Raw genomic sequence first — 25,587 nt, 5'->3', positions numbered from 1 at the left:
AGAACCAATTGAACAAAAAGATAAAAGCACTACGATCCGATCGTGGGTGAGAATATCTTAGCCATGAATTCGATTCACACTTGAAAGGATGTGGTATTATATCACAACTTTCTCCACCCGGAACACCACAACTCAATGGTGTTTCCGAAAGGAGAAATCGAACCCTACTTGATATGGTTCGATCAATGATGAGTCAAACCGAGTTACCGAACTCGTTTTGGGGATTTGCGATTCAAACCACAATAAGATCTTTGAACAATTGTCCCACCAAAGCCACCGATAAAACTCCATTTGAGATATGGAAAGGAAGAGTTCCTAATCTATCCTACATGAAAATCTAGGGATGTAATGCTTATGTTAAAACCAAAAATGACAATAAGCTAGCCCCACGATCTGAAAAATGCACCTTTGTAGGCTATTCTAACACCCGAGATTATTACTTCTATAAACCTCAAGAAAACAAAGTATTTGTGTCTTCTGAGGCTGTCTTCTTAGAAAGAGAATTTATTTCTAAGAGACAGAGTGGGATAAATTTTGAACTTGATGAAGTTCAAGAGCCACAAATCGAGTTAGAGACGCCTGAAGATGTTCCTTCGTCATCTAGCGCGGTTGTCCCTCCTCCACTTAGAAGAACGGGCCGAGTTATTCGCCATCCCGATCGATATGTGGGACTTATCGAAGAAGATGGAACACTCGATGTGTTACTTTTAGAAAGTGACGAGCCCGCCACCTACAAAGCCGCAATCTCTAGTCCAAATTTCTCCTTATGGCTTGAAGCAATGAAGTCCGGGATGGATTCTATGCATGAAAACCAAGTTTGGAACTTGGTGGATTTGCCTAAAGGGGCAAGACCTCTTCAATGCAAATGGATTTTCAAGGTCAAGAATGGCATAGAAGGACATGATGATGTCTACAAAGCTAGGCTAGTGGCAAAAGGATTTACCCAAGTCCAAGGTCTTCATTATGATGAAACCTTCGCCCCCGTAGCCATGCTAAGATCCATACGGATTTTGTTCGCGATTGCCGCATTTCATGATTATGAAATATGGCAAATGGATGTCAAAAACGCTTTTCTAAATGGGCATTTAGAAGAGAAGGTGTACATGATACAACCCGAAGGTTTTGTCGATCTTAAAAATCCTAACAAAGTGTGAAAACTTAAGAGATCCATTTATGGTCTTAAGCAAGCATCTAGAAGTTGGAATCATCGATTAGATCATGTGATAAAAGAGAATGGTTTCACTCGAAGTGTTGAGGAACCATGTTTATACATGAAATTCAGTGGGAGCAATGTTGTGTTCCTAATCTTGTATGTCGATGACATACTACTCATTGGAAATGACATTCTAATGTTGTCTTCTGTTAAGAAGTGGTTAGGTAACCATTTCCAAATGAAGGATTTAGGAGAGGCAGAACGCATATTAGGTATCCGGATCCATAGAGATAGATCCAAGAGGATATTGGCACTAAGTCAAGAATCTTATGTTGATAAGATTCTTCGACGTTTCAGCATGGACAAATCAAAAAGAGGATTGGTACCTATGGTAACTGGGACAATATTGATCAAGTCTCAATCGCCCTCTGAACCCCATGATGTTGAACGCATGAAGTTGATCCCTTATGCTTCCACCGTTGGATCAATCATGTATGCCATGATATGCACACGTCCTGATGTCTCGTATGCCTTGATCATGACAAGTAGATATCAAGGAAATCCAGGTGAGAGTCACTGCATAGCCGTCAAGAACATCCTTAAGTACTTGAGAAGAACTAAGGATTCTATCTTAGTGTTTGGAGGAGACACCGAACTCCGTGTTAATGGTTACACGGACTCAAGTTTTCAAACGGATATGGATGACATGAAATCACAAGCTGGTTTTGTTTTCATGCTCAATGGTGTTGCTGTTAGCTGGAGAAGCTTCAAGGAAGTTGTGACTGCGGATTCAACAACGGAGGCTGAGTACATTGCAGCATCAGAAGCTGCCAAGGAAGCTGTTTGGATTAGGCAATTCACGGAAGGTCTAAAAGTAGTAGCTACCGCCAATGATCCCATCACTCTCTATTGTGATAATAGTGGGACGATCTTCCAAGCTAAATAGCCAAAGTCTAGTAATAGATCTAGACATGTACTTAGAAAATATCATGTAATTAGAGATTTCATTGAAATAAAGGAAATTGCGATATGTAAGGTTGGGACGGATGATAACATAGCTAAATAACCAAGCCTTTATCGCAGGCTAAGCATGATGGACATGTTGCGTCCATGGGACTTAAACGCATGCCAGTTTTATGTTAGATATTGATATGAAATAAAAGAGTTGTTTTATTTACTCATATGCATAATCACATTTGTCTTTTATTTTTCCATTACTTTGTCATATTCAAATGGGTTGTGGAGACAAGATTGAACCCCATTAAAGTGAACTAAATTGATATAGTAATCGCCCAGAGTCACTTGTATGAGGTGACGTCTCGAAGTGACTAGATTGTGATGCGATTGATGGCAAGTTCAAGTGCCATAGAGTCATATGAGAATGACTAGTCGATCACATAGGAAGACTGTTAGGAACACTTTGTCGGCCAATGACTGCTTATAGAGTTATGGCAAATTTATATAGCCTGATCGTGGCGAGAGCTACTATAGTATTCTAATGAGTCGATTCTTTTGACTAAAGACTATTCGCCTAAGGTGGCACAGTTTCAGATTAACTTTGATTTATGTTGCTACGATCTTCGTAAATGGGGTCAATTGGGCATATTTTGGGTTATGATGGCTGTGGCTAGTCGAAGGGAATAAGTCCGATAGAAATTGTCCACCCCTTGTCAGGTTTATAACAATATCTCAGGGCCACTCGAGGAGTAATGAACTGGAAATGCGTGGCCACGCTCGGAAGGTATCTATGGTAGATAATTCCGGTCAATCAGTTATTCTCCAGATCGAGGAAACCACTCTCGATATGATCACTTGCAAGTACGACCTGAAAGACACGTTGCATTGAGTGGGAGATAGTAATAGGACAAGAGAATTGGTGACGCACACTTGTCGAGGAATAGTGGGAGATTGTTAGAATATGTGTCCTCCGACAATAATGCGATCACAATTGTCGATCATGATGATCACATGTTTAAATCTCATTTTAAGAATACATGTGGGATGTAATGTTTTACAGTCAACTGGTCCACACATATCGGTAATGATTGGCTGACTAGAGTTTGACATTACTGTCGTGCGACGGTGGTGATCAGTTGATCCCCTTAGGTCATACCTATACGGAAATACTCTTAATTGATTATTTAACTAATCGTATGCCGATACGAGTTAATTAAATTGCTTAAAATTGACGGGTGATTTTGTGAGTAAGATTAAAGTGTCTTATTATAATTCGATTAAATTGGATACGGTCTAAGTAATCGAATTGTTTTATTAATTAGATAAAAACTATTGTTTACGAAACAATTGAAATAGAAATTTAATGAATAATTTATTATGAATACAAGACATTGTAATTTATAATTTGATAAACCGTTTTGGTACAAGTAATTACGAATTACTAGTCAATATTGTATATGACATATTTTATGAGTATGTTGATTTTTAATATGTTAAAAATACATTACAATTTCACATGTCAAGAAACATGTCACATATGTCACAATTGACAAATGACAAAATAAAATGGACTACCCATTTTATCTTATATGTACCGAAATAAGGGAAGGGGTTAGGATTAATATTGTGTTTTTATTTTAAATAGGAACATGATTATTAACACTAAGGACTAGCCTTGCATGCCTATCTTCTTGGGTAGAAAAACAAGCCCATGCATAGGGCACCCTTCCCCTCACCACCGGTTTTTCCAAGAGGAAATATAGAGTTTTTCCTCTATAATTTTCATTCACAACTTCAACTCATTTTTCTAGTGTAAGAAAAAGAAATATTCTCTCTACCATTTTTGGGAAAACTTAGAGAAATAAAAACTCACATATCTCTCCTCTTGGCCGAAATTTTCAAGAGGAAATACACGATATTTTTGTGTCAATTTTATAGTAAAACTTATATTATTACTAGATCATAATAATATTAGTTATTAAGAGGTTTCCTTGGGTATATACTTTTGGGAGAGGTTCTATTTTAAACCTTGTTCATCCATTTTAAGGAAAGCTCAAGAACTAACAAATAGGTGAATTTGTTGGTGCCCTTATATCCGAAATCCCAAAGTAAGAAAGACGATTTCTTCTCTTATCTTATTTATGTTTGCATGCATAAGATCTAGCTTTTATTTTATGACTAAATAAATCTTTTCATATATGAATATGTAAATTAATGAGATTAATGAATTTTAACAACCATGACGGTTTAATCCGCGACTCGGTGATATTAATTGGTTAATTACATTTTAAAGGAATTTCTTTTATTTTATTTACCATTTTAATTCATTTTTATGTTAAACATATTTTGACCATTACAAAAATCATCCTTGGTTCCTTATACCATGACGGTTTATTCCGTGACTCGATGATATTATTGGTTAATTACATTTTAAATGGGTATTTTAACACCCTTTTCTTTTATTTACCATTTTTCTCATTTATTTTTATTTGCAAACATATTAGTCATAATTCATAATCATCCTTGGTTCTTTATACCATGTCGGTTTAATCCGAGTACGATGACAAACTTGACTAATTACAAATAATTGAACTTAACATAATTAGTTCAAATCAAAAAATTTTCCTTTTACACATTTTACTATGCTTTTCAAACTTGCAAATATGACAACGAATATTTCTAACATAATAGTAATTATTCCGAGTCATGCAAATCATACATGCAAATATTAATCACAAAAAATGGTTTTAAACAACCTTTTTAACAACCAGGAGATGCCCCTTGGGTCGTCGTCTGACTCGCGCCCCAAGAGGCCGTCTGTTTTCATGTTTTAGAAACCGGAGCAGAGCCCCTTACCTTGCCAATAGGCTCGCGTCCCAATGGGGCTGCCTGGCATTGTTCTGTTTCGTTTTAGCATTTTTCTAGGACGATCTCGATTACGGTTAATCCGAATACATGACGGATCAGATTGACAAGTTTACGTGTTTTTACACTTTGTCATTTGAACCCTTTTTCAAACAAATGGATCGTGTTAAGCATCATAACGCGAATTTGGTAAATGGATGTTTAATTTCCGTTTTCACATGCAAATCAATCTAAATCCAACTTTGACACCAATTTCTTGGTACATGCATAAACAACCGACTTAGGAAATATTCACATGTTAGGTTAAGATTTTTGGATGTGCATTCATGCATTTACACCGTTTTATCAACTCATGCACTTAAACAACCACGATCGATCAGTAGAGGCCGCTAACGCGGGGGGGATTGGGTTTCCGATTAAAGGGCTTCCCAATATGTACCCTCACCCCTTACTCAAAACTTTTGGATAGTGGATGGCCTTATCCAGGGCGTACGAGAGTCATTTTAGGCATATAATGCTAAAAGGGGGACGAGTCCTTATCTTTAGTACCGATGTCAAACACCGCTTTTTGCCTTGATTAACCTAGGTATAAAGTGCATTCGAACGGGTTCCAAGCATCCCACAAATATGGCGACTCCGAACATCTCTAATTGTTTCGAGGCCTTTACCGAGACGAAACCGACCGATCTAAAGCGATCCGGTCGAAAGCATTTTTACGCCGCCGAGTGTGGCTTTCTAGACCGCTGCATGTCCAGAGATTGGCTTGGCGTGCAGGTGGCCGGTGACTACAGACTGGTAGGCGGCTCTCGCCCGCAGACCAACCTGTGGCCCATGTCCACAGCTATTGTCTAAAAGTCTAAACGCAAATAAAATGTCTAAGGGAAATTCAGATTACAAAGTTTTACAACGGGACATTTCCCGCTTATCTTTCAAAAACCTGCAACAGCCCATAGGAGGGCTTCTGACTGAAGAAGGTCCCTTCTGCATCGCGGACCATCCTCTTGGATCGCCATGAGCTTGAACTTGAACTGATTGAAGAAGAATAGTTCGCGTTCACATACGCCTTCACTTTCTTCTTCCCTTTGCCATTCTTTTTGGCATCATCATCCGCAGTATTCCCGTCACTTAACTTGCCTTTCACTGTATCTTGACCGATAGAATCTCCAATATCCACCCTTTTTGTACCTGCATCAACAGAAACAACAGAATGGTCCTCCATATTGCTCTTTTTCTGAGGAGGATGTGTCAATATAGCAGCACAAAACTCAATATCATCAACTGGAGAATCTGTATCTGGGTCTATAGAGGGTAAGGCATTGCAAGGTTGAACTTGCATAGGAGCCCTACGAACATTGGACTGATAAAAGGTCAACTCCTCGTCACCTACCTGGAAAGTAAGGGTCTTCCTCCCGACATCGATTACCTTGCGAGCAGTAAATAAGAATGGTCGTCCTAATATAATAGGAGTGTAAGAGTCCTCGGGTATGTCTAAGACCACAAAATTAACGGTAATAAAGAATCTCCCGATCTTTACAAGTATGTCCTCTAAGACACCTAGTGGCCGTGATAAAGTACGGTCGGCCATCCGAACAGTCATGCTGGTACAGTGAAACTTGGTCAAACCAAGTCTCTTAGCGAGAGACAATGGTAAGAAACTTATGCTAGCTCCTAAGTCACATAGAGCATTATCAATTAAGTGGGTCACTATATGGCATGGAATAGAAAAGCTACCCGGGTCAGATTATTTGGGTGGTGTCTTATTTTTAATTAAGGCGGACCTTATTTCAGTCAAAGCTACCGTCTCATGGTCACTAATATGCCTCTTACGCGTTAATATTTCTTTCATAAATTTCATTTATGAGGGTACCTGGGTAAGCAGTTCGGCGAAAGGAACGTTGACATGAAGGCTCTTCAGGATATCAGCAAATTTCCTGAACTGTTGTTCGGCCTTCTTGTTCTGCAATCGCCTCGAAAAAGGAATCGTGATAGGAATTTCCTAGCCCTTAATTATTTCATTCTGCCAAAGTTTCAGCACGATCCTCATCATTTTTACTCGATCGACCTCTTCTTCCTTTCGATCGAGTACTTTCATCAGCAATATCCTTTGATCGAGGACTTTCCTCCACTCGATCGAAGTCTTCCTTTTCACCACTACTCGATCGAACAACAGTTTCACTCGATCGAGTAGTTTCCTCAGCATTTCCTCTCGATCGACCACCTGAAATAAGTTGATCGAGGATTTTCCTTGGATTCAGCATACTTTCGTCCAATGACCACTGTTCACGCTCTGCAACATTAATTTCCGGGTCTGATTTGTCTTCATCAGTTGGCATTTTAGGTCTTTCGTAGGAAAGACCGCTCCTCAAATCAATCAGATTCACAGTCTCATGTTGGTTCTTATCAGGTTGAGATGACAAATGGCCCGGCTTCCTTGAAGATTGATTAGTGGCGAGTTGAGCTCTTTGAGACTCAAGTGACTTTATAGACGCATCTTTTTGTTGGTCACTTTTCTGCTGAATTGTCAACGACGGAATCATTGACTTCAATTCCGCCATTTCACTTACACCACTGAAGGAAGCACCTTGTTGTGGCGGTGGAAAGGATGGAGGCTTTTGAAAGCCTTGTTGAGCTTTGTGAGGTGGAATGTAAGGTTGTTGGTGCTACGGTGGAGGTGTAGGATTCAATACTTTCTGACGAGTCCATCTCAAATTAGGATGGACTCCACTCTGATTGTTGTAATAGGAGCCCCCTTGCCTATATTGTTGAAAGGCAAGAACCTGGTCCTTCTCAGTTAGACAGTCAACAGCAGTGTGACCGTCATTACTACCGCACCTCTCACATGAAACGACTTCTTGTCTAGTCAACAAGTGAAACTTCTGTTGATCTCCAGCATTCTGCAACTCAAATTTGTCAAAACGGGCATTCATGGCTTCCAGTTGAGCCAAAACTGCATTATCAACAGAAGAGACTATTCTTATTCCTCCTCTTAGATTCCCATATTCAGCACAATGGGTAGCTATCTCCTCAATAATTCCCCATCCTTTGTCATTGTCAATGTTCTTTTGGAATCGCCCATTTGATGAAATATCCAAAAAAGCACGGTGGTCGTCATACAACCCATTATAAAACTGGTTGCATAAGAACCACTGATTGAAACCATGATGGGGAAGAGACCGCATTAATTTCTTAAACCGGCACCATGCCTCGTACAAGTTTTCATCTGCTGTTTGCTTGAAACTTGTAATTTTTCCGCTCAGCTGATTAGTTTGTTGTGGAGGAAAATATCTTTTATAGAAAGCAAGGGCCAGGGTCTCCCAGTCGGTAATCCTAGTCGCGGTTCTGTTAAGATCAGTGAGCCATTCTCGGGCTCCATCGGTTAAAGAAAAGGGAAATAGGACCTCCTTAATCTTGTCCTGGGTCACTCCCTTAGTGGCGGGAATGGTAGAACAGTTATCCATGAACACCTCCATATGCTTTCGCGGATCCTCTCCAGCTACTCCCCGAAACATAATTCTTTCGACCAAGTTGATGTAAGACGGCTGAATGTCAAATGTACTCCCATCCTCGGTCGCAAGATTGAACCATTTTGGAATAGAAGCAGCTAAAGGCTCAGTGTGACTTGCTATATTAGGCATTTTCACGGGACTAACAGCAGAAATAGATTTGTTTTCTTCAAAAGACGGGTCTTCTGCAAATAAGAAATTTTCTAGCTCGGGTTCAAAAGTACTCAAGGTTTCCTTTTGAATCTTTCTTAACAGTCTTTGTCTATAGCGAAAGGTCCGTTCTGGTTCATGATCAGCTGGCACTAACTCCGACCTGTTATACCTGGGCATAAACAGCACTGGAGAAAATAAATAAGAACTGTCTCAAGGAATTAAAAATTCCCTGAGATTGAGAGACAAACGAAAAAAACACAAAAATAGGCTAATTGCCTCCCCGGCAACGGCACCAAAATTTGATATCGTCATTTTAGTATCAAAAATAATTACCTAGAACAACTAACAGAAGTTAGCGGAAGTAGGATCGATCTCCACGGGGAGGCTAATGTATCTATCTGCTTATTACGTCTGCCTAGTAACCAATGGGAGGTTTAAAGTTGATTTCTACATTAATGAAGGTTTAAGGCAAGAGAAACAAAGGAAAGAGCAGTAAAACAAGAAAAGTCAAGTTATGTGATCAGATAAGAGAGATATGCTAGGATTTCGGTTCACCATGGTAGTTCACTAACTCAGTCATAAATAGCTCAGACGGTCTACTGTGAGACGGGAAAGGGATAGGTCCTTCTGGTCAGCTATCCACCCTAGAGTACAACTAACTTAACTTACGTCCTCATTAGGGTAGTCTAATGTTAATAACAAGTCTGTTCATTCCAATCTTCCGATCCAGGAGTGAATTTAACCATATTAAAGGGTTTAGAAGCGTGCGCTCAACTAAACTTATTATAGTTATTTTGCTATAAGACAGTTCTCACAATCAATCGTCTAGCCTATTCACGACATTATCAATTTACTACCATGGCTCCCCTAATCCTAGCATAAGGGAGTTTAGCTACTCATGCTATCGATGATAATAACAAGAACAACAGTGAATATGTCAAACAGAGACATAGTAAATAAAGAAATTAAAGGAATAAGATTGCATAAATTAATGGTGATGATTAAACAGAAACTAAAGAATAAATAATTAAGAGCAAAGAATATTAGATTAAATAAAGAGTAGAGAAATATTACAAAGAAGTGAATCCGACAATAAGAACGAGTTTACATCGCAAAGAGAAAAGTAGCAGCAGTCATTAAGAGGAATTAAGTGTAGAGTATGTATGATAAGATGTGTTTATTAACCTAATGACGTCTTCCCTTATATAAGGAAGATATTATTAACTAAAATAAACCTAAACACGGAATAAAAATCCCGAGTACTATAGCAAGTCAGTCGATTGAGGCATTTAATTCCTCTCGATCGAGTGATTCTTCATCAAAACCCTTCGATCGAAAAAGTAGGGCTCTCGATTAAAGGTCTTCAAATCAACATATTTCGATCGAGTACAGCAGGGACTCGATCGAGCACCAGCAACCGCCAAATCTACTCGATCGACCTCAAAGGCTCTCGATCGAGTAGATAACCACTGAAAACAGCTTGAACTCATTTGGTTAACTTCTAAGGACCTCTTTCATGCTTCCTAAGGTACGACACTCTGCTCTAAATCGTCATCTCCTAAAAATGCATGCTAAGAGGAACGAATAACACATGATTCTACTATTTTAGGGCCATACCTGCAAATGAGATAAAACGAACCAAAGTAGCCAATTCGGGGAATTTTTCAATACAAAGCAATGTAAATGACATTGAAATACGTGCAATAAGAGGCTAAAAATACTATATAAATTGCACGTATCACTTACCCAACATTGCCACATTCCATTGTTTACAATCCACAATACCAAGGCCCCCAAATTTCTTGACAATACAAATCCTTTCCCAAACCACAGGAGGTGCCTTATGAAAATCCTGAGAACCATTCCAGAGATAGTTCCTGCAGATTAGCTCAGTTATATCCATCACAATTATAGGTATGATGAAAATGCGTGACCAGAAGCTATGTAGTTGTGTCAACACTGCCTGTACAAGCACTAACCTGCCAGCATAGCTAAGTTTTCTGCCCCCCCATCCATGAATTCTCAGCACAACCTTCTCAACTAATCTGGAACAGTCGCCCATTATCATTCTTTATAAGATATTGGAATTCCAAGATACCTGAAAGAAAATTGACCTTCCTTGAATCCTGACACACCCAAAACATACTGAATATCCATACTGCTCATCCCATTAAAGTAGATATCAGACTTCTCACAGTTCATTACCGGACCAGAGGCAATAGAGAATGTACCAAAAGTTTTAAGAATAATGCTGATAGAGGCCTTGTCCCCCTTGCAAAACATTAGAAGATCATTTGCAAAACACAGATGATTCAGTCTAAGTTCTCTACACAGAGGATGAAAGTTGAAATCCATGGAATTAGTTACAGTTGCCAACACCCTACTGAGATACTCCATGCATATAGTAAACAACAATGGGGACATGGGATCTCCTTGCCTAATCCCTCTCTTGCCTTAGAAATACCCAAAGTTAGAACCATTCAAGGAAAGAGTAAATCAGGGAGTAGTGACACACTCTATTATCCAGTGAGTCATTTGTTCAGGAAAATCAAGGGCCTGTAACATCTGCTTAATAAAATTCCACTCAATTGAATCATACGCCTTCTTCAAATCCACCTTCATCATGCATCTAGGTGAGCAAGCTTTTCTTTTATACAGTCTAACCAGATCATAGTAGATCATTATATTATCTATTATGTCCCTCCCTTTTAAAAAAGCACTTTGAATCTCACTCACAATGTCAGGCAACATAGCAGCTAGCCTATTACATATGACCTTAGAGATAGTTTTATAAACCACATTGCAGCATGCAATAGGTCTAAAGTCAGCCACATTAATAGGTCTAGCCTTCTTTAGAATCAAAGTCAAAGTAGTGGAATTCACTTGCTTTAGCATATTTCCAGAACTGAAAAACTCCTTCACTGCCCCTATGATATCATTACCAATAATTTCAAAAGAATCCTTGAAGAATTGAGATGTGTATCCATATGGTCCTAGAGCCTTGTTGGCTGGTATAGAAAATAAAGCCTCCTTGATTTCCTTTTCAGTCACTTCTGAGGTTAGCATGGTACAATGCTCAGGAGTGACCACTAAGTGTAGTATCGTTGATAATATGTATGGTTGTTTCAAGTACATTTCATAATGCAGTAATAACGTGATCACCATGATAATGGAAGAATTCAATGACTATGACGTGGAGCATATATATAAATGTGGATAGTTTTGTTCATTTGGTAAATTCATGTTGTTAATATGAGAAAGGAAAGGTAGTAGCATGATAAACTGGCTTAAACTGCGTATCATTAGATTTAGGATGAAGTATGCTGATGTTGAAATGTATCGGTTTTTACTCTTCACTGTTTGAGCTTTATTCATCGAAGTAGTTGGTCACATGGAAATCCGAATATATGTTATTGATTTAAACTAATAAAGTTATTACTTATAAATTGGCGGAATCAGACACAAATAATACGCTATACATGTTGGAGAGGTGGGCATATGAAATATATTTGTAGTTGGTACCTTATGTCTTATTATGTGTACGAATTCCTGCATAAGGAGGAGAATTGATATGTGTCGTTTAGTTATACAGTTTGAGGTTAGCCAATGAGCATAATTAATATGGTGGAATGGTTTGGTTGTCTAAATCGTATGTGAATGTTGCTTGGTTGCATCACGAGGCTAATATGTATGGTTTATGCATGGTTTATCTCAGTTAGTAATACTATCGGTACGTAGATTGATGGAACTGAATAAATAAAGTATGGATATGTTAACGAAAAGATGATATGAAATTATATGTAAATTTTATCTTATGTTGAACTATAGTAGATGTTATGGTATCTAATGACGTGATTTGGTGATTGTAGTGTATCATGTATGTACTTTGACGTGATTAAACGAATATGTAATGACGGGGGTCAAGGGAATAAAAATACCTAGCTTGCATTATGTAGCCTTGTATGAGTTGGGATAATGGGTAAAACGTAGTAATAATGTAATGACTAATTTACGTGATGATATGAGTGGTTGGTATTTGTTAGAAAACTTCGGGACAAAGTTTGCTTTAGGGGAGTAGAGTTTGTTGTTTCTGCTATTTTACACTTTCGTTAACAAATGATCTTATATCTCCTAATATCTTTTATGGATTAATATTTTCATATAGATTGTTTAAGTTGGGTGTTGATATACTACATGGTTTGATCTTGCTACTTCTATACATTTCTTTTTTTTCTGCAAGAAAGGCAAGCCATATTATTCATCTATTAAGGGAATAAAGAGGCCGGATCTAACAAAGGTATAACCAATAATTAGACTACTCAACCAATGATTCTAGCTATCTCATCCTCATAAGACGGGTGAGTTACAAATAATAACCGAGTACTTACAAAAAAATTGGATTCGTTTTGTAATATATTCAATCGTGCGTTCTATTCCTTTAAAAATACGTGCATTTCTCTTCTCCCATATGCAATAGACAGTAGCACCTAAACAACTAGCAAACCAAGATGATTTCCAATGCTTTCTTACCCGTCTCCCTGCCAGCCATCGCAATTCCTTACCCATGTCCATAGTTCTATGGTAAAGCTTCAACCAATCCAAGACATTACTCCAAACTGCTGCAGCAAAGTGGCACTGAAAGAACAAATGCCTATGTGTTTCACATTGTGCCTTACATAGAATGCAACGATTCACCAGACAAAACCCTTTCTTACTCAGGCTATCAATTGTAGCCAGTTTCCTTTGCATTGCTAAAACCAGGATAAAACTATGCTTTGGAAGGACAGCTCTAAGCCAAACTCCCCTTGTCCATTGCTATTTCACCCCTTTTTCCCTGAAATTATCATACAGCAATCTTAAATTCAATTTACCTGCCTTAACACAACTATGCAGAAAGGATCTAGCCTGTTCCACTCCTCCTGCCTTAGATACCAATTCATCTCGCACATACAGTATACTCCTCCAACTCTCAGAATGCTGAGGCTTAATCTCCATATCCCAGAAATTGTGAGCTTTAATGTTATATACCAGATTCCATTGAGTCCAAGTACTGCTGGACGAACTATCAATTGCCCAAATCCATTTGCATAAGATACTTTTGTTCCAAGACAAAATCTCTTTTATATTGAACCCTCCCTCATTATGTGGATAACAACAGGAGGTCCAATTCTTCATTATGAGCTTCCTTGTACCTTCTTCAGATTGCCAAAGAAATTGTCTACAAAATTTGGTGATAAGCTTCATTACTCCTTTGGGAATTAGTAAAGTGGCACACCAGTACTGTTCCAGGCCAAAAAAGACAGTATTAATCAAGGTTATTCTTCCTGCATATGAGAGCCTGTGAGTAACCCAGTAACTCATTGCTTGCCGAATCTTGTTTAATAAATCAGCAAACATAGTCTTATTCAATCTGCCTTCGTTAATGGGGACTCCCAAATATCTGAAGGGGAAATCTCCTTCAATAAAGCCAGTATTCCTCAAAATGGTCTGCTTAACCTCATCCCTTATCCCTCCCATGTAGATATTTGTTTTTTCAGGGTTGGCCTTCAAGCCAGACATGCTAGCAAAGGTATGCAGTGAATCAGTAATAGCTTTGACAGAGGGAACATCACCCCTAACAAAGATCATTAAGTCATCTGCAAAGATAAGGTGATTAAGCCCTAGTTTGCCACACTTTGGATGATAAGTAACTTGTTGCTGCCTGTGTATCACTCTCAACAGTCTTGGCAATATTTCCATACTAAGAACAAATATAAATGGAGATAAAGGATCTCCCTGTCTCAACCCACTTGCTCCCTTAAAAAACCCATTAGCAACACCATTAACTTTCACACTGAACCATGTTGAAGTTATGCACCCCATAATCCACTTCTGAAACTGAATGGGAAAGTTAAAAGCTTGGAGCATTTGTCCAATGAAGTCCCATTGCAAAGAGTCAAAGGCTTTCTTAATATCTATCTTCATAAGACATCTTGGGGAGATGCCCTGTTGTCCATATCCTTTAAGCAATGACTGAGTTAACATAATATTTTCATATATTCTCCTACCTTCCACAAATGCTCCCTGTTCTTTACCCACCACTTTAGGGAGTAGGGGTTTGAGTCTGCTGCAAAGGATTTTGCTCACTGTTTTGTAAAAAACAGAGCAACAAGCTATAGGTCTGAAATCAGTAACAGACTGAACCACAAGTTTTTTAGGAATCAAAGCCAATATGGTAGTGTTTGCCTGCCTAGAAAGGACCCCATGGTTGAAGAAAGCTAGGATTGCAGCACAAAAGTCTCCTTTTATGGTTTCCCATGATTTCTTAAAAAATTGGGAGGAGAATCCATCTTGTCCAGGACTTTTCCCTGATTCAATGGAAAATAAAGCTTTCTTGATCTCCAGTTCCTCAACAGGCTTACATAGGTGAATCTAGTCTGACTCCTCAATAGTTGGTCCATCCAGGAGAGTTGGTAAAGTAACAGTGTCCACCTTCTCTCCCAATAACCATTTATAGTACTCAACAAAAGCCTGATTAACATCCTGAATTCCTTCCCTGACAGTTCCTTCCTTATCCATTATGCGGCCAATGATGCTTTGATGTTTCCTAGCTGCTATTCTAGCAAAGAAATAGCTAGTAGGAGCATCATTGTATTTTATATCTTGTACTTTGGATCTTTGCATAAGACTACTCCTCTCCATTCTTCTTAAGTTCCAATAGTCCTCCAAAATTACTTTTTCTTGAGCAAGATAAGAAGGATCAAGAGGATTCTGCTGAATGTGCTTCTGACATGTTTCCAAGTCCTTCTTAGCAAGCCTAACTTTCAAAGAAATATCCAGGAAATTCCTCTTATGAAGGTCAACTAAATTCCTCCTTACATTCTTGAGTCTAGCAAACAACTTGAACATAGCATTACCCTTTACAGGAAGCTGCCAAGCCTGATAGACAAGAGTATGATAATCCTGATGTTCCTCCCAACAATTTAAGTAACTAAAACTCTTCTTGAACTGATAAGTTTCCTTTATTTGAACCAACAAAGGGGAGTGATCAGAAATTCCAGCAGGTAGAATTGTAACCTGAGTGTGAGGGTATTTAATTAACCAATTAGGATTAGTTAAAACCCTGTCCAGTTTAGACCAAATTCTTGCATCCCCATCCCTTTTATTAGTCCAAGTATAGTCACTTCCATAACCCTGTAAATCATCCAGATTGCAGTCGAGTAGACATTTGTTGAAAGCTAAGACCTCAGCTAAGGATGGTGGATTTGGACCCAGTCTTTCCTCCATTTCCTTAACAATATTGAAGTCTCCCATAATAATCCAATCAATAGTGAATGATGCTAGTTGCCTTAGCTCATCCCATAAACTTTCCCTTTCATCCCCATCATTACTGCCATAAATGAAGGTGATATGAACCACTTTTTGAGACACGTGGTGTAGAAGCTCCACATGAATCAGTTGAGCATGAATCCTAGAAGAGATGACAGTCATCTGTCTTTTATTAATAAAAACCCATATTCTCCCATTGTAGTGATGAGAGTAATTATTTAATATGCAGTAAGAAGGAAAAACCCTACGAATTGCAGCAACATTATTTATTTTTACTCTAGTCTCCAATAAACCAAACACCTCTACTTTATTTAAAGAAAAAAAACCCATAACCTCCTGCTGCTTTATTGGGTCGTTAAACCCCCTGATATTCCATGAGGATATTATCATGGACCAGGATCAGGTGGTTCCCCTTCCTGTGTAACTTCTAATATTTCTATATCTTCATGTGATTGCAGTACAGAATAAGCATTATGTATAGATATAGGATCCTCCTGAGTTCCTGATTGCAAATGTCTCAGATCATCAACCTCAATGCATTTTGAGCCGCCCCTTTCATCCTTAGATGGAGAAGTCACCACCAAAACAGTAGAGGGTGAGCCTAGTCCTCCTAGACATGCTGAGCCCTTCTCTACTGTCTTAGTAGTAGCCTCATCCCCTAATTTAGAGGGTGCTGAGCCTAGCACAGTACTGTCCTCCTCAAAGCCTGACTTATTCTGGGTGACTGGTTTATAAACATGTGTCACCTTAGTTTTCCTGATCTCATCAAGGTTATTATTTATCTTAGTGAATTTACACTTCTCCTTCACATGCCCCAGTTTCCTGCAGCAGTGACAATAGTGTGGCAACCACTCATATATAATCCTCTGAGTTGTTTCTCCATGGTAGGGTGAATTCAGTTGCATAGTAGTAGGCAGTTCTCCTGCAACATCCACTTCTACCAGAACCCTAGCAAAGGAGAGTTTAGATTTATATGTAGTTGGTAAGTCAGCAAAGAGAGGCTTAACAACTACGCTAGCCATTTTACTCAACACCTTATCAGACCACATAAATGGGTCGAGGTCAGGGAATAGTATCCAAGCTGGTACTATAGAGACCGAATCCATCTCTTTAGAAAACATTGGTGTCTATTGCTTTAAGACCAAGGTACTAGTACCCATATTCCAAGGCCCTCCTTTCAATATCTCATTCATATCATCCTCCGAGAAAAACCTGAAACTGTACCATCCTTTTTTATAGTACTGTACTATCGGTCCAGTTACATTCTTCCAATACTTCTTAACATACTCATCGACCTCCTTAATCTTTGGTTTAGCACCCAGAAAATTGCCCATTAATGTATTCTTCCAGAATTTTAACTCCTCTACAACATCATCCTCCTCAACCTCAATAACAGTTGAATCGGCACTCTTATCACAATAATACAGACTCATTCCTGGTTTCGGTTTAGCCACAGAACTCCACGTCTTATTAATCCCTATACCTAAATTAGTTTGTGGTGGTATAGTAGAAGTTGAAGGAATATCATTATCCAATACAGGTTGTGCAGTAGTCGTGACTGGTTTATCCAGTAAGCCAGTAAGATTAAGCAATTGTCCTACTGTAGCAGAATGATCAATACCTGAGAAATCGCCTGAAAGAACCTCAGAATTTCCTGTTTCGACGTCATCACTAACCTCCGTATCAATGGAATCCTCTATAATTGGATCAGCAGTCTCATTAGTAGTTTCTGTAACAACAATTTTATTTCGCGCTCGGGTTTTAGCCATGGATCAAGCTGAAAAAGATGAAGAAAATTCAACGTGTTTTTTGATTTTTCAGAGTTTTCTTGAGAAAGAATTCATCTCTCTAACCATGGCTATTCATTACTATGTCTACCATACTTCTATACATTTCTTTAAGTTAGTGCATTTGTTTAAGTTACATTCTCAGGTGAAATGTGTTATTTTTTATAAAGATAGTGGGTTTTCGTCACTAAATCAAACCCGGATTTTAGAAGCTCGATTTGTCCATATCAACTTTCTGGGATTCGTCTTTGGTACATAGCTTTCTTTATTTGATTTCAATTTATCAAATTCTTTTCAAGTTCGTTCCTTTTATATTTCCGACACCGCAAATAAATCTAACTCGATCTAATTTGTTCTAACTCGTTTTAATTCGTTTTAATCCGTTTTTATCGCTTTTATGACGGTTCCAATATGTAACTAACCTGCTAAATCACTTCCACTTGAGTCTAAGCATCAATAACCGACCTAAACACACCAACGAACATTAACAGACCGCGGTTCTGACTTCACAGACAGAGCTCAACTCAAGAACAGACACTGGAGGAGCTGCGTCTCTTCCAGAGGACGCAGCAGATGCTGCGTCTGTACTGAGGTGATTTCTGTCCCTGAACTTCTTTTCTCGTTTTGACGTAGCCTTTAATTATGTGTTTAATTAATCAATAATCGTAATATCTAATCTGGCCTATTTTATTACTTTAATTTCTAACCTTTTATTTTCCTTTCTTTTCATCTTCAAAATTCAGTTTTAAGTGTACTTTTGACGTAAATAAATTAAACCATAGTAATCCATTGTAATTTCAATTATTGTTTTCATTTATCGTATTTATTATTTATGTATGATTTATTTTTTGTTTTTCACATGTAATCAATTCTAAATCTCAATTCGACATAATTACTTGCTAAATTACGTGTTCACCGACATAGTTTAATTCACATGCTAGGATTAATCTGTGGATGTTGTATTGCATGCTTATAATCGACAACATACCAAATATGAATAATTTCCCTAATCATTAGTAGAGGCCGCTATCGAGGCGGGCGAGATTAGGTGTTCACTAAAAGAACTTCCTAATACGTACCCTCACCCCTTACTCCAGATCTCTGTGAACATCCGTGTTCATTGGTATCCACGAGAGTCATTCTAGACGTAGAATGCTAAGGATAACGAGTTCTTAGTGTTCATGTCACTACTTTGTGTCTTGACATGACACGAGGTATTCGAACAGTTATAATTTTCCATAAAAATTGGTGACGACTCCACAAATGGAGGCTTATTCAACCTTTCACCGGTTTCAATGCCTCACAAATCGATAACGGCCCATGACGTACTTTGGCAATCCAAGGTTCCGTGGGAGAAGTGCCGCCGCCTCAAACACACATCGCGCAGGTCCGCTTGGCGCGGGTGGCCCATGTTCACAATTTGGCGACTTCGCTGGGGATGATATACGTACATGTTACCCAGGGTAAAACTTGAACGAGGTTAGGGAATAGTTTATACGAGACAGTTGTCGGTTTTCATTACTCAACCTTCTTAGGTCGTTTTATTCGGCCTTCCTAGGCTTAACCCAACCCATTCGACCAATCGTCCCGTCTGGACGGTCCAAATTCCTATCTGGGCCAAAGGATAGATAGCGATTGATGTAAACCATACCATGGTACATACTCTTATTTGTATCAAGGGCTTTCACTACTCGAGGAAATGGACTAGGAACCGACCTTACTCATGTTTGACACAGACCTCTCCACAGACGAGGGTTTGATTGCTTGGTATGGCAACCCACCTTTTAAGCCAAAACTCTTTAAATGCACTCAGCATACCGTTATTATGCTTGTATGAATGCTTGTATCATATGTGTTATCACCATTTTGTAAACAAAACCATGACGATATTGTGTAAAATAAAACTCTTTTCAAAATGTAAATATTTTCAAAAGTGGCCCAAAATAGCGCAAAATGAGTCGAAACTCTGCCCAAATGTCCAATCAAAATTCGGGCCTCAAAACCCATTTTAAACCTCACTTTGATTCAGCACTCCTACAACTACATTATAGTTGTCTAGGACAAATATTTCAAAATATGTCGTTTTTAAACCTCGCTTGACACAGTGGCACACTCCGAGTTCACGAGTCGAGTCTCCTTTTGAGTAAGTGTGCTAAAATGGTCGATCGTGTTTTGATTTGTCGTCGATCTCTTATCCCCAGTTTCCAAGATGCCCGGAACTAGTCATGCAAGCGTTAATGGTCAACCCGAACAGCCCGTAAATGGTAATGATCAAATCCTAGCTGCGTTCCTTCGTCTCCAAACAAGCCAAGACCAAACGTATGCTCGCCTCAACGCCATTGAAAGCCGCATCGTTGCTGTAGAAGTTATACTTCCTCCTGCAGAGGGTCCCATTCCTGAGATGCCCTTACATGATAATCCTCCACCGTTTGTTGGACAACCAGAAACCACTCCAGGTCTCACAGAAGCTGAAAAGCGACTCCAATACTTGGAGGAGCAACTAATGTGCCTGAAGGGAGATGATATCTATAGGGAGAATAATCGCAAGTATGAGGCGATAAATGCTCAACTGTCAACCAACTTCAACATGACTGACATTTCAAAGTTCAAGGAGCATAAAAACCTTTTGAACCACATTCGTGCCTTCAAAGATTATATGCCTATCAAAGGCATTAAACCGGAGATGTTCTTAAGGATCTTTCCTTCATCTCTTGATACTATTCCTAAGCAATGGTTCTACTCTTTGGAACACAAGAAAATTGCTACCATGCTGCAATTGAGTTCACTAAACAATACGCGGATAATGCCGAAATCCAAGTCAATATGCGCACTTTAGAGGTTCTTACTCAAAATGAGAAAGAAGGCTTCACCGACTTCCTAAGTAGGTGGAAAAAGACTAGCACACAACTTGTTGAACGTCCAGACAAAGCACCCTTGTGGAAAAGTTCGTGGATAATTTGAGACCCATTTATGCAAACCATTTGAGGTACCAAAACATAAAGTCTTTCAAAGATGTGACTGTCCTAGGAACGAGAACTGAAGACGGCATCCATAAAGGGCTCTTGTCTAAAACGGTAGGTCGCGGATATCAGGGTTCAACGAGTCGTTCTTATGGCTCCACTAGCAAGTCCGATGAGGTTAACCTTGTCGAATCATCTGCTAAGAAAAATAACCCACATAGGAAATTTACCTATGTTGGTGAATCATATTCCACTGCTCTGAAAAGGTTGATGAAACAAGGTAATCTCCAACCCATAGGACATACACCTGACCCAGAGAAGAATTCTAAATTTTGGGATGAGAATGCATACTGCAAATATCATAAAGGCAAGGGGCACGTTACGGAGAAATGCTTCAAATTGAAACATTTCATTCAGGATATGATTGAAGATGGTCGCTTACCCATACCTCCCGTAAGCAAGCCTAACAATACTCAAAATGTTCTTGGAGTTCTGACAATCACAGATGAAAAATCCACTTTGGATTGTTCACACCTCATTTCTCCAGTCGAGGATGAGATTCATGCACTAGAAAATGAGGGAATTTACTCCACCATTTCTCCTACCATTGCTGATTTCATCGCTTGGGAAAAGAGTGTAAGTAGGCAAGTTTCAGAGCTGGAAGCTGTAGTGGCATCCCTACGCAATCCAGGCACCACACCTAAGGGAAACGTGCCACTAACCCCAGTTCTATCTCAAGAATCTACGATGCAAAAGGTAGTCACAGTAGTTAACCATCTAGTCGAGCAAATAATCGGTCTACTAGCAGAAATCATCATGTTGAGAGAGCTTAGTATCGTCAACGGAATATGGGCGGATGACGACGAAGACGAATACCTCACGGAACATTATCTAGTCAAGGTCATCGAGGATATAGTCAAGGCTAGCGAAGGTCAAGATATAGACCACCTTACTCGCTCAGCATGCTATAGATACCCATTATCTGCTGAGACTACAACAAACACCCGATGATTATCGAACTATAACATGCTTTGGAATCGCGGCGTTTGATCGACAGTTTGTGTACAACTTTACGTCGTAAAACTTAAAATGATTTCGAAAATAAAACATTTCAAAACTTTTCAAAAGTACTTGGAGTGTTTAATGCACGACGACGGGGTTGCAATGACACTAACTAGAGTAAAAACCGACACCGGACCAAAAACCGACTCAAAAATTCAAATCCCGACCACAAAAAACAAACCATTTCAAGCCTTCTATACTAAGATTTCCCGGATTCATGAATGGTCAAGTACCAAACATGTGACTACAAATCCTAGGATAGAACAAATCATGATTGCACTTGTGTGAAAGTGACAGGACAACTCGAAGACCCGCGACGTGGCTCGCGCCTCTTTGAGCAGCCTAGGTGGCCACGTCGCTCAAAACTCACACAACCACTCATTTTCCTATAAATACCCCTCAAATTCCCCCATTTGAGAACTTACGCGAGTGTCCGCCCCCTCTTTTCTCCCTTAAAATTCTCGACTCGACTTCCTAAGTCACAATCCGACGCGTATTAACGACCTACTGATCGTAAATACATGCCTTACACATTATTAGGTACCGTCATCGTGCATTAAATCACTTGACCTACCACTTCGACCACTACACCGTCATTAAACTTAATAAAACACTCTTTTTACTTACCAAAACGGCTTTAAATCGACTCTTTTCCGACCAAACAAGTTGTTACACTTACGTCGGTTTCTCGCCATAACCAAACATGTAAGTATGAGGGTGTAAAAATCCTTCTTTTATCACGTCTTAACTTGTTTTATGACTATAACATGCTAAAAAATACATAACACGATCCAAAATATGGGATAAACGAGCCAAAACTGAGTTTTGGTCTGAGGGAGAAGCCCCTTGTGAGGCCCGCGCCTCAATGGAGTGCCCAGGTCAGAACTCCACCGTGTTTGTTCTCGTCTTTTCTCTTAAAGCTAAAACAAGCTTACGGGCTAATTAAAGCCCACTCCAGAACAAACCACTCGATCGAGTGAAATAAATCCACTCGATCGAGCAAAACTCCATAAACTCTACTCGATCGAGTAGAATAGTTACTCGATCGAGTAACCACTCTTTTCAGCACTTCTTGATCGAGTAAATAACTACTCGATCGATCAACCCAGGCTATAAAAACCATTCGATCGAGTAATAAAACCACTCGATCGAATGTTCTTCCTTCCAATCAGCTTAGAATCATGCCCGACTACCTCGTAAACCGTGCATTCATGCATCCCAATGCAGTATCTCACTCTGGAAAATCCCGTCTCCTCAAAATGCATGCAAAAAGGATGACAAATGGTACGATTCCACTACTTTCGCGTTCATTTCTACAAAACGGACAAAACGAACCAAAGTAGCCAATTCGGGGCATAATACTATATAAACAGTACAAAAATGCATGGAAATACGTGCTAAAATAGGCTAAAAAGACTATACAATATGCACGTATCATGTTTAGCAAGTTATGTTTTAGACCGTCCACGAGATAGACATCACTGATCGCGTGAGACTTAGAAATTCCAATTTTACCAACACCGATCACCTTTCCCTTTTTGTTGTCCCCGAACGTCACTTTTCCTCCATTGAAGGTCTTGAGTGAAAGAAATAGATTCTTATCTCTGGTCATGTGTCTTGAACATCCACTGTCAAGATACCATTGATTGTTTTCTTTCACTACTTCCTGCAGAAAGGACTAGATACAGTTTTTAGGTACCCAAGCTAAGTTGGGTCCCTTATGATTAGTCACTCTGTATACTAAGTCTTTTCGTACCCAAACTTGCCTAATAATAGATTTTCTAATCCTTGGGTTATTTTGCTTAGGAGGAGTTCTAGGTTTAGGGTTTTCTCTTTGGTTAGGGTTTTCTCTTTGTCTGGGAATTTTTCTAGGTCTATCATGACTGTTTCCCTTGTGAACAGGTTTACTAGGTTTAGGTCGACAAGGGTTTTGTGAAGTGCTAGATTTCTTGGTGTAGTCAAAGGCCATGTCATAGAACCAACGAAAGTTATTGTTCCTTTTTTCGTTAGGTTCATTTATGGGGGTATCATCATCCTCGACAACTGTGTCAACAGTTTTAGTATGGTCAGCTTTTTTTCGTATATCATGAGCCTTTTTGACACAATTGTTTTGGATGTCACCCGTATGACCACAGTAATTGCAAATCAGATATTCAGGAAGATCAGCATACTTCCTTTTTCTGAAATCAAAGTCCGAAGGTGTTGATTTGCATTTAGCGTGATCTCTACGGTTGTAGCACTCATGTCCTAACCCCATCTTCATATTATTGTCAGATTGTTCGGTTAGGAAGTTTAGGACTTTTGTGCTACCCTCCCGCTTATCATGGACTTTCCTAGCATGTAAGAATAGATCCTTTAGGGTTTTGATCTCTTCTTGACATTTCGTGTGATCTACGTCATTTTCCTTCTTAAAGTTATCACGAAAGTCATGGAATCGTTTGTTAAGAATGAATACAACGTCGGAAATTTGTTTCTTAACATTGATCATGTCTGTCTTAGATTCCTTTAATTGCTTTGTAAGGGAATCTATCTCATTCTTTTGGTCTAAGATCACTGCTTCATTAGATGTGCCCTTAGTCTCCAAATGTTCTTTGGCTTTTCTAAGTTCTAAAGTTATAGCTTTATTAGCTATAACTTTGGCTTGAAGATGCTTGATATTAAGCTTTAGGTCTGAAGTTATAGCTTCATTAGCTATAACTTTGGATTCTAATTCCTTCTTTTCAGCCATAGTAGAATCTAATGTTGTTGCTTTCTTAGTTATAACTTTAGATTTTAACTTCTTAGCTTTAGCCTTCAGAGTATGATTCTCTTCTGCAATATCAAGAATTTGTTCCTTAAGATCTTTTAACTCCAAGTCCTGTTCATGACACTTATCGAGGGATTGCTCAAAGAATTCAATTAAAGCACTTTTAGACAATTACTTAACGCGTTTTTTAAGTTCAAGATAACTTACCTCTTCATCGTCATCTTCGTCTGATTCTCCGAGAAAGCAATAGTTTGAGTGAGAGTTGATGCTTTCATCATCGCTATCGGAGATTAGGTCAAGACTAACGCTGCTGAGACAAAGGTTGGCTACTTCGTCGTCTTCAGATCCCTCATCATCTTCTGAATCAAGGTCTCCCTAGCACAAAGCTATCATCACTTGTTTGAACTCTCTCTTTGTCTTCTCGCGTTTCGTCTTGTCCGTGATTTTCTCCCATGTTGGACAATCCCTGATCATGTGATCGGATTCTACACACTTGAAGCAACCTCTGTTTGCGAAAGATGACTTTGATTCTATAACTTTCTTGTTGGATGACTTGTTGTTGGTGTTGTTGTTGTTGGAATATGTGTCCTCCGACAATAATGCGATCACAACTATTGATCATAATGATCACATGTTTAAATCTCATTTTAAAAGAATACGATTGGGAAGTATTTTTACTGTCAACTGGTCAACATATATCGGTAATGATTGGCTGACTAGAGTTTGACATTACTGTCGTGCGACGGTGGTGATCAGTTGATCCCCTAGGTCATACCTAAAGGATATTACTCTTAATTGATCATTTAATTAATCGTATAACGTTACGAGTTAATTAAATTACTTGAAAATTGACGGACGATTTTGGAAGTAAAATTTGCGTATCTCATTATAATCTGATTAAATAAGAAACGGTCCGAGTAATCGAATTGTTTCATTACTCAGATGAAATTATTGTTTATAGAAACAATTGAAATTGAATGAATCATTATAAATACAAATTGTTGTGATTTATAATTGGTAAAATATTTTGGTACAAGTAATTATGAATTACTAAGTCGATTTTTGTATATGACGTATTTTTATTAATACGTTG

General features: G+C 38.8%; 1 protein-coding gene across 1 annotated transcript; it reads right to left on the bottom strand.

The window, feature by feature from the left end:
- Positions 1-15,042: 15,042 nt before the first annotated feature.
- On the bottom strand, positions 15,043-16,101 carry LOC141590062 (uncharacterized). The gene has a single exon (XM_074410677.1). It carries the CDS (start codon positions 16,099-16,101, stop codon positions 15,043-15,045), a length of 1,059 nt encoding a protein of 352 aa, XP_074266778.1.
- Between the last annotated feature and the right edge of the window lie 9,486 nt (positions 16,102-25,587).

This window comes from Silene latifolia, chromosome 7 (genome assembly GCF_048544455.1).
Source record: "Silene latifolia isolate original U9 population chromosome 7, ASM4854445v1, whole genome shotgun sequence".
Classification (NCBI taxonomy): Eukaryota; Viridiplantae; Streptophyta; class Magnoliopsida; order Caryophyllales; family Caryophyllaceae; genus Silene; species Silene latifolia.
Note: the sequence above shows the minus strand (reverse complement) of the source record. Positions and strands in the feature narration are given on the sequence as shown.